The sequence below is a fragment of the Esox lucius genome, chromosome 11 (genome assembly GCF_011004845.1).
Source record: "Esox lucius isolate fEsoLuc1 chromosome 11, fEsoLuc1.pri, whole genome shotgun sequence".
NCBI classification, from domain to species: Eukaryota; Metazoa; Chordata; class Actinopteri; order Esociformes; family Esocidae; genus Esox; species Esox lucius.
Window position 1 is genome coordinate 15467516 of NC_047579.1, and position 11324 is coordinate 15478839.

At 44.7% G+C, this 11324-nt stretch overlaps 1 protein-coding gene across 4 annotated transcripts in view; it reads right to left on the minus strand.

Moving 5' to 3' along the window:
- sdk2a (sidekick cell adhesion molecule 2a) overlaps positions 1–7191 on the minus strand; it is a 189201-nt gene extending 182010 nt beyond the window's left edge. For all 4 annotated transcript variants that reach the window (XM_029123816.2, XM_029123815.2, XM_029123814.2 and 1 more), the window contains exon 1: positions 6849–7191. In XM_029123816.2, coding sequence (XP_028979649.1) covers positions 6849–6993 — 145 coding nt within the window. In that variant the 5' untranslated portion in view covers positions 6994–7191. The remainder of the gene's footprint in view (positions 1–6848) is intronic.
- Positions 7192–11324: the final 4133 nt, after the last annotated feature.

Consider the following 11324-nt stretch of genomic DNA (forward strand, 5'->3'; position numbering starts at 1 on the left):
GATCAGGTACATGCAAAAGCTAACTAAGGACATCTGTTGAGTGAGCATGTCCTCACGTGTACGGATCTGAATGACCTCCTGGTCTAAATTACCTCCATGCAGTAAAGAAAGGAAAAATAAATGACTAGGCAGAAGACATGATGTGATCTTCAAACCTCCGGGGCCATTGGGAGTTGCAGTGATGGGTAGGTACAATCGGATATCACAATATTGGAGAGGGAAGTAGAAATGTGGTTACTATATAATTTTCTCCATCACCAAATGATAATATTACATTGCATTACTAGCATGGATTTTATAACAAAAAATTTTGCATCAACACCAACTGCAAAACACTGAATCTTTGTGTATAATGTCTTACATTGTACAGCCAGAAGGGAAGAAGTGAGTTGTCCGAGGGAGGAGTTGGCATAGCCTGGCATCATGACACCTAGCTCGGCGAGAGATAGGCTTTACACTGAGCAAAAACTGTTTACCATACCCCCCTGTGGGGAGGAAACAATTACTGGGAACGGGAAAGGATGTTTATGTGATATAGTGTGTGTTTGTGTGATATAGTGTGTGTGTCTGCATGCATCTTGCCAAACCCTGTGGTTTGCATTAATCAGATTATGATTCTATTATGAACTATAAACACAGTTTACCTGCTTGACTGACTCGGATCAAGGCCTCCTGAAGCTAAATGAGGTAGGAGAGAGGAGGGGCAGAGAGAGAGGAGAGGGAGAGAGAGAGAAAGGAAAGGGGCTTGGAGAAAGAAGGAGGGGATTTGAGAGAGGCCCTATTGTTTTTCCAGTATGTTTTCACATTCAGAAGGTTATAAGAAAGTCTTCCCACTCCTCCGTGTCTCCATCCCTAATGATCTTCTCTCTTTTACTCCTCTACTTCCTCCGCTTCCCTCTGCATCATCCGTCCCTCGTCCTCCTAATGTACTCCTCATAGACGGACGGAGACATCCCCCTCCTCCACGTCTGAATGGATACCATGACATGTACATACAAACACACCCATACAGACCAAAAGCCTGACCACACACACACCCATACAGACCAAAAGCCTGACCACACACACACCCATACAGACCAAAAGCCTGACCACACACACACCCATACAGACCAAAAGCCTGAACACACACACACACCCATACAGACCAAAAGCCTGAACACACACACACCCATACAGACCAAAAGCCTGAACACACACACACCCATACAGACCAAAAGCCTGAACACACACACACCCATACAGACCAAAAGCCTAAACACACACACACCCATACAGACCAAAAGCCTGAACACACACACACGTTTATTTTCTGAAATCCATGTTCTCTACCCACTTACCTTAATCTTAACCTTAACCTCAGTAAGCGAACCTTTATGCCTAAACTTAGCCTAGCCGTAATGCCTAATCCTAAACCAAAACAATAATGCCTAAAACTAAAGTCTCTCCAATTGTCCGTTTTACCCTAAACCTAACCACTACACCTTTATCCTTGTGGGGAATGGAAAGAAAATCTGGTGATGTTTTAATATCTTTATTTCCCCATATGCATTGTCAGACCTGGACCACACACACACACACCTGGACCACCTGGACCACACAAAACACACACACACCCACACACACACACACACACAGTGAACCGAACATACAAAAGTTACAGTCTGTTCCAAAAGTCATGCAAGCTGCCTGTCACACAGTTGCACCTCAGGCTGTAGAAAGGGAAGGGAATGGAGCCGAGCTGGGGGAGAAAACAGTGAGGCATCCCCAACCGCTCCCCGAGCCCTGTTTGGTGCACTACTTCAGACCAGTGCCTGGTCAAATCTAGTCCAGGAAAAATGGATTAGTGCACTATTTTGGACGACGCCATGGCAATTTTGTTCAGATTTCATTCCGCCAGACATCTGGTTGGTTGGCGCTTAGGCGGCCCCAAAGACGTTTAATTAAATAAGTGTCACAGAGCAGCGAAGTAAATATGCCATAAATATGTAGTCAGCCTCCCAGTATAATTACTGCATGGGCTCTGGAACTCCCACCTCATAACAGACCCATCTGCAACATCCAACCACCGAACCCCAACGCTCGGTTTTCATGTGTGTCACCAGGGTTTAAGGTCTGAACGCTGTCGGAATTCTTTCAAGAACTGTAGCTCTGCTTAATTGAGTATGGATGGAGGGGAGCAACGGGACCGGCGGTCTTAACCAGGCCAAACCAGGTCCTTTCGATGCTCCGTGCGGGCTTAAGTGAAAGCTGGAAGCATTTAAGCAATTCCGGACAGTGTTTGAACCCCAACATGGCTGGTGGCCGGCTCCCGGTGTGGCTCCGCCTCCCCGGGCCACTGAGCGTCTAACAGTTCACTGAGTTGGCTCCGACTGTGAGGCAGCAGCCACAAGCCCGGAGGATGTCACCATGTCTACTGGCGTCTGGGACTTCCTGTGCTGTGCCGCGAAACAGATTTGGGAGGGAGAGAAGAGAGAGAGTGTGTACTTCTTCCTTAAACAATAGATCTCCAGCAAATGTGAGCAGAAGTGGTCAGCTGACTTGATTAAAAGAATCTCCATGTCAGTAGCAGGTCTGTCTTAAACCAAAGCAAAGCAACCAGAGAGGTAGAGCTTGGTGGTATGGAGGAGGTCCGGGTCAGAGGTCATAGGTAGCCTAGCAGTATCGATGAGGACGTGCTTCTTGACCATTAAATTATTTGCATCCTTTTGACGTAATGTGATTTGTGGATTCAAATAAAGTACTTAAGAGCACACGCGTGCAGTGTATGCTTGGTGTTCCTGGAGGCTGAAAGACTGCGTTGTCTAGCGTCATACGTTATTATAATTTCTTTTGAGGGAACGGTGTAATCCTGTATGCATTGATTTAGCACTTTTTCACTGTGTGCGTATGTGTGTGTCTAACTGTGTGTGTCTGCACGAGTGTGTGTGTTTCATTTCTGTGTCACTAGATATTCACAGATGTATGAATTATTATCTGGCGTTGAGGATCAGAGCGGGGAGTTTTAATCACACATGGATTTAGCAGAGTGTTTTAAACAAATGTCTTTTTGTAAGCATGGTGGATTATCATAAGATTTACAGATTGGGGAATAGCTGACAGCTGTCAAGCCCCATATTAACGTAGAGGCAAAATTATAGCAGCCATGGGGCTGGCAGAATGTCAATGCCTCCTGCGATCTAGATTAAAGAAACAGAATCGACACGTACACGCGCGCGTAGTGTATACACACACTGTAGAACACAAACACAGGAATATACAAATATACACAGAGAAAACACACACTTGCGTAAAGACATGCAGGTATCTGCAAAGTCACGCACGCTCTCTCGCAAACACACACGCTAAGACACACGCGCACTAGTGAACGTGGTACAACAAATCAAACAACAGATATGTTTTAGTCTGAAAGGTTTTGATAGAGTTCCATAAGGCTTTCAGCAAATATCTGACACCTTCTCCCTCCCAACAGGCATGTGTGTGTGTGTGTGTGTGTCTTTGTGTGTGTGTGTGTGTGTGTGTGTGTGTGTGTCTGTGTCTGTGTGTGTGTCTGTGTGTGTGTGTGTGTATGCCAAAGTGGTGAGCTGCTGGGGAGTTATGAGGGAACAAATGCTGACACGTGTTTTCGTGTATTCCACTCTGTCTAAATGAGTGTATACAGAACTACCTGCTGTTCCAGAAAGGTCCCTGCCTGTGAGGACTTCATCAGGTTTCACCCGGGAATTAAACACACAAATACACACACACACACACATTGAACCCCCGGGATTTAAGGATTTGAACATTATAAAACGCAGCGGGATTCATCTGCACCAGAAAGGGAGCGAGAGAATAAGAGCGGGAGAGAAAGCCCTGACAGAGGTGGCGAGAGAGAGAGTTAGAGAGAAACATAAAGGAGCGAGCGAGAAAGAGATAGAGACATTGACAGGAGAGGAGTGTGAAGACAGACAGAGAAAGGTGTAGACAGAGAGAAGGACAGAGGTGTAGAGGAAACCAGACATAAAGAGGTGTGGAGAAGGAGAGAAAGACACACCGGCATAGAGAGAGAAAGGAGGAGAGAAAGGGAGTGAGGCATCAAGAGTGAAAGACAGAATGGGAGAGAGAGTGGCATAGCTAGAGAGAGGTTGAGAGGTGTAGACCCAGTGACACTCCCCTCCCTCTCACGCCAACTTTCACAGCAGCGTCTCAGGAACAACACACAACCCCCCCCACCTTTCCTCAGGGGAACCGCTGTACATTTGTGTCCCTCTCTCTCGTTCACCTGCCTCGCTCCGCACCACTGCCCCCCCCCCCCCCCCCCCCCCCGCCCCCATGAGTGCCGATCCCACACGGGGAGAGGGTAGCGACTCACTGACTTATGCAGAAAGACACACGAGCACAGCAGGCGCGCGGTCAGGTAAACAAAAGTGCACACATGAACGCAGTTGTCCCCCGGCCCCCCCCCTCGGCCACTAATTAGCAAGACATGTGTAGGACTACCCCCTACCACCACCACTACGACAACAACCGCCACCGCACACACACGTGCGCAGGAGAGAACACCTCGTAGTCCTCCAGCCTAACAGATCCAAATGGCACCTGTGTCCCAGTGGGCCCCGGTCAAGACGAGTGCGACCCGCCGAAACGGGACAAGAGGATCGGTGTTTTGCTGGGAGCCTTTTGAACGTCTCCCCATGGGTGGCTGGGGAGACGTCATCATAGGTGACAGCCCCGGAGTTACAGTACCATTTGCACATAGCTTGGGGGAGACAACCCCCCCCTCTTCCCTGTACCCCTCCTCTTCCTCTTCTTTTTACATTGAGAGTACGAGCGAGAGGCTGACAAAACGAGTGGATATTTTAGCCGCGATAACTTCCATTCTTTATCACCAGGGAACAGTCGAGGGTAAAGTATGTTTTGAATAAAACCTAAGCAAATAGCAGAATGAGGACCACATAAACCCTTATCGAATGTAGAGTCACCTCTAAAACACACACTTACGAGCACAGACTTTCAACAGATACTCAGAGGAGTTCTGAAGGCATGTTAGTGGGCTCTGTAAATGGTACAGCCTGGATGGAAAAGGACTCAAGTGATGATGTCCTCTGCATAAAAAGTACAGAGAAAATCGCTCTCACACACATACAGATATACACTATTGTCGGGCCATTGTGATAACCCACAATTCACAAGTACACTCCACCATTCACGAATGAACAACCAAACCAAGGCCAGGTTTTCAGAGTCCTGTGTGTTGAACTCAATGGGTTATCAGTTTCCTCCAGCTGCTTAAGAACAGTATGGTCCTTGAATTTGAATCTTGAAAGAAAGCCTTTGGTAACTACTGGCTGGCAAGTAATTGTCAAATGTTTTCTCATAACAATACTGAAAACAAAACCATGAAGGTGGAATATGTAGGACCAGCTGCCTTCACATATTAAACACATCCATCTCAATCATTCTAGTAATTCCCCTGTTCACTGATGTCTGTCTCTGTCTCTCAATCCCACCCCCCTCTCCCCACCCTCTCTCTCTCTCTGACTCTCCCTCTCTCTCTCTGACTCTCTCTCTCTCTTTCTCTCTGACTCTCCCTCTCTCTCTCTGATTCTCTCTCTCTCTCTTTCTCTCTGACTCTCTCTCTCTCGCTGACTCTCTCTCTCTCTTTCTCTCTGACTCTCTCTCTCTCTCTCTCTCTGACTCTCTCTCTCTCTTTCTCTCTGACTCTCTCTCTCTTCTAACTCAACCTCCAGCAGAGTTGACATCTGGGCTAATCTCTTCAACATTTTAGTAATCAACTCATTGGGTTGATTTGACAAGAACAGGGTTTATTCACAGCTCTGAAGTTTCATAGCTCCACTTTGATAGACAATCATTCACACATTAGGCTTTGTCAAAACAGACAGAGACCAAACAGATGCACAGGTTCAAGGATTCCCAGATGGTATTTATTGGAGCCACGCACATGGAATATTGAAACAAATGTCAAATGTTCCTGTCCATCCATTGTTCCTAACTAAAAGTACTTAACTTAAGCATTTTAAAGTGATTTTTTTTCTTCTTGGAGGCAAGCATTTAGAACATAGATTTTAAAAAGTGCAAAAACGGTACAAACTGTTTAGATTCAAAGCTGCCTAATGTGACAGGCTTACCTGCTGTTCATGCCTGACAGTCCTTCAGCACACATGAAAGCATAATGTACAGCCCGCAGACGCCTACAAATTAAATCAATAACTAGATCCATCATTATTCCATTATTTTCCCGTCACAATGAGGCGCTATATATGCAGAAACGTATTAGACATGTGCGACATTATATTCCCCACTTTGATCCCTTTTCCTAAGTCCTAACATTAAATATCCATTGAATGGGCAGTCAAACTGACACTTTAAATCATTTCTCACTGAGAACGGGATGGAAATCCATTCTGCTGCAGGAGACCATAAGAGGGTGATTTGGCTGGAGAACGAGGCGTTGAACTTGCGTGGGAAGGTTCTAGGGGGCATGCTTACATAGCCTAACTACCACAATAATTATGCAGTAATTCGATCCCTGTGATTTCTCAATTCGTAGTGGAGTTCGAAAATATATGGAGGGTGGACATACTCCATCACTGGACGCAAGTTTAAGCACTGTCTATCTATTATTATTAAGAGTGGGTCTTGAAGGCATGTACAGTGTTTTCACAGTTCCCAGACAATCAAGTGAAGTGGCACGAGACGGGCACAGGCTCCGCTCGAGCCATCTGGTTGTCACCACGAGAAATCAGAAGACAGTTGACAGTTCACTTATGTCGCCTCCTGTGAAAAGCCTTCTACGGAAGGGGAGGATAACCGAAACAAAAAAGAATACTTGACTGTGAAGTCCTTACCTTGTGCAGTTGTGGAGTGGAAACACATCGCTGACATCAAAATCCAACAGGAGAGCCACTTCTGTACCGCCGACCCCCGGAGCATCTTTCTCGGTATCCCCGCCAAGCCGGCAGCGCGCGCTCGCCGTCTCCTCGTTGGTAACATGTTGCTTGGCAGCCACACACAGCCTTCGGTGAGAGCGAGCGAGCGAGTCCTCAGTCCCGTCTAGTCCTGTATGAAAAGTGTAGCCTACCTACAGCCAATGTGGTTGGGTGAATGGGAGCAGTCGTATGAGCAAGGCAAGCGTGGGGCAGCCGGCTTGCCTTGAGTTGCATGCAGTTGCTGTATAGGCTGGAATTAAAGCCCTGTGGATATACGTCCCGTGCGAGCCTGCTAGGCGGAGTCAGTCTAACTGACATACCGTTTTACTGAAATCGTAGATGTGACTGATCATTGATATACTGCACCGAATAGGCTATGATAGGCTACATTACAAATATTATATCACAATTGGGATGGGAGATAAATCAATCCTCCTACGAAGATATATTAATGATAACACGGAACCGTTATTAGACATAAAAAAACATATACAATTATGCAATATTGATTCAAATAGACTCCAAAACATGAGCAAAAAGTCGCAGATTGCCCAAAATACCCGCTTTCACTTCTAACTGAAGTGAACCTAGTACTGTTTTTGGATACAACACCGTTTTCCACACCGTGCTCTTTATACATTTAATTCATTATTAATGTAATGGAAATCAGAAAACATAATGATCGTAATAATAGCATATAAACTCTAGGCTTCGGAAATTAGGAGCAGTCTTTCCACTAAATGGGTTGAACTTGATGATGGAATATCATGGGCCTAACAAAAATCGATCAGCTCTGTCAAGTGGCTTTGAAAATCAAATAAGGAGTACAATTTCCCTGTCAGTTCTACATAATTATTGAACATTTCCAATTTGCTTTCTATTGACTCCATGCTCTCAATTCTATTGAGATTTTTTATCCACAATTTGTTGAGTCAACTGACGAGGACCGCTCGGTGCGTTCAGTGCGCAACAAGCCGAGACCTATGAAGCATCAAGTGCACTGGAGAATAGTGCCACCATGCGGCACGGTAAAGGGGTGGATTATATCAAGGGATTCATTCAACAGTTGGCTATCTGCCTAAGACTCAAGCAAAATGAAAACATACTGGTGGTGGACCCAATCGAAAAGGAGACATTGGAGACAAGTGCAACGGACCTTTGGAGGGTTAAAAGCGGAACATCAGCTTTAATTTAAAATATACGTTTTGCGCTGAGACACCACAGAGCTCAGTGGAGAAGAAAGGAGGTCTCCTGTGTAACTGTGACATTTTAGCATCTGTTCCAGCATGTCAAGCGCCATTGAGAACATTGAGACAATCTCCATGTTAAGTAGTTAATTCAGATACTGAATTTATTGTCTGATTATTATCATGACTCAGCTGGAGTTGTGATCACTTGACACTGCAGGCAAGTATACACACTTGACTCACCGTTCATTGAAAGACTACTGCATATGACCTGGGTCATCAGGAGGAATCAGCCAGTTGTGTCCTCTAACTGCCTCTATGAACACAACAGGACTGGACGTTATTCTGGAACCGTCAACCACCATTTCACTGCTGTTTCAGTCCCTGTAACACAGTAAATGTAGCCTATATGCTCTCCAGGCATTAGTCATCAATAATAATCACCTCCAATTTGCATTCTAACTTTCTGTGAAAATATTAATACAAGGAAATAGAGGACATGGTGGTCTGTGCATGGTAACATTATAACCAGCATGATTTCAACTGCATTCGAAACACAAGCAACGGTCTCTCACATAATGCCCCTGCGAGTATCATACCAGCAAAATCAATGTGTTCAGATGAAAGAAGCATGATGGTGTGTGATGAGTTCTCGAACATTGGCGAGACAATATGAACTCTCTTGTCTCTCTCAATCCTCTCCTCCTCTCTCTTTCCATACCCCCTCCAACTCTCCTCTCTCTTGCCTCTTTTCTTTCCTCCCCTCTAACTCCCGCTTGCCCCCCTTCATAAATCCCTCACCCACTGTCTGCCTTTTGCTCCCTCTTTCCAATCTCTTACTCTCTCCATCTCTTTTTCTACCCTGTTACCTTTCCCCGCCCTTTCTCCCTCCAGCTCACACTCACCATTCTCTTCCTCTCTTTACAAACCTCTCCATTCTCCTCTTCTCTTCCTGACGTTTCTTTCCACACCACACAAGGTTTTCACAGCTGTTTAGCAGAGTACTCATCTTGTGCCTCTTCTCAACCCTCCTCACGCATACACACAAAAATTCACACACACACACACACGCCCACATTCACACACACACACACGCAGGCCCCCTCCTGCTAATGCTGTGTTGATTATGAGACTGTTTGGCTGGCAGGTTGCTCTCCAGTCTCATTCACATGCAGTGCATGTGTGTTTGTGTGTGTAGGTGTGTGTGTTTCTCTCTCTGCGTGTGTGTGTTTGAGCTCCTGCTGAGTGGAGCAGACAGGTCCACATTAGCGCACTGCTGGGAACAAGACTCTGTCATCAGAGGCAGGTGCACTGTTCTACTACACACACACACTCACAAAAACACATGGAAACACACACACACACACACACGTTCCCTGCAGGGCCCCTTATAAGAAAGTCAGGTGTGTTGTATTGTGGTTTCACATTCTGAAAAATATAAAGCATTTCACTAATATCAGCTAACCTACAGATAAGGAGGATACAGGAACTGTGCCCAGTGTGTTCTAGACCTGATTATCTGTTAAGGAGGATACAGGGACTGTGCCCAGTGTGTTCTAGACCTGCCTATCTGATAAGGAGGATACAGGGACTGTGCCCAGTGTGTTCTAGACCTGCCTATCTGATAAGGAGGATACAGGAACTGTGCCCAGTGTGTTCTAGACCTGCCTATCTGATAAGGAGGATACAGGGACTGTGCCCAGTGTGTTCTAGACCTGCCTATCTGATAAGGAGGATACAGGAACTGTGCCCAGTGTGTTCTAGACCTGCCTATCTGATAAGGAGGATACAGGAACTGTGCCCAGTGTGTTCTAGACCTGCCTATCTGTTAAGACGCTTCTCCTTCCCTGCTGTGACAGATCGTCATTTAAGTCAAGATCTGCCACAGCCAGAGCCTTAGTTCAATATGTCTTTCTATATGTGAGATGTTATATAAATAAATATTAATATTAAGATCTAAACTAGATTTCTTTCTCACTTAGTCAACATCTACATGTTTGTTTTTAATGGAATTTATGTATATTAAAGAGCAAATATTTAAATTGGGGAAGTACAACAAAAAGCACTAATGAATAAGAAAGTAAGAAAAGATTTAGGTAATTTTAAATGTTTTTAACCCCTCAATCTATCAACCTATTTTACACACATTGAATACAATCTGGAGTTATTTTGACCCCAAGAATAAACTACTGAAAACAAAAAGCTACAATCATAGGGAAACATGACATTTAAGTTTTTCACTTAAGAAATGTGCAGCACCATTCCAAAGTGCATTCATGCGAAAATGCTTCTTCACTAGATTATGTATTTATGGGTATTTATGGGTAAGGGTTAAATTGGAATTGGGGGGGGGGGGGGGGGGGGGGGGCGTGAATACCAAATAAATTTGCCTACGCGTTAAGGTTGACCTGTGTTTTACAGGAAGTAAAGCATTGCCTTTTCATTGCTGGACTGCCCGCTGGTTTTCGCTCTTACCTTACACATGATTATTTAAGGACACTAATTAGTTTAGAAAAGAATTGTAAGGCAAATTAGAAATGAGCAGATAATTGGACCTCAGTGAAATGTTTTTACATTTAATAAAGAATGATGGTACATCGACATATTTACCTTTTCTAAATTAATTTGATGAAATCCAATACCAGGTAAGTCTGCATCCCAAACTAGCATTTCTAATAAGAAACTAATTACCTAAATAACAGGCTACTCGCACAGCATTTACAACCAATTCAGATCTTTGGTCAATTGTTGGCAAAATAGATGTTATTGGTCAAAATATTGATTACCGGATTAGAATTTGGCTGCCTTTGTTAATTTTGCCTTTAATAAAAATGTATATCTTAAATGTAACCACTAGCCTGGGCCCTAGGTTGAAGAGGGGGAATCTTTAATGTGACCAATAGCCTGGGACTTAGGTTAAATAGGAGGAATCTTAGATGCAACCAATAACCTGGGCCCTAGGTTAAAGTAGAGGAAATAGGTAAGTCTATTGGTTCCCAACCTTTTTCAGTTACGGTACTACCAGCTGAATTTTTCAGTATGCACCCACACAATAACACCAACATACAGTATGCACCCACACAATAACACCCACATACAGTATGCACCCACACAATAACACCCACATACAGTATGCACCCACACAATAACACCCACATACAGATTCACCCACACAATTACACCCACATATAGTATGCACCCACACAAT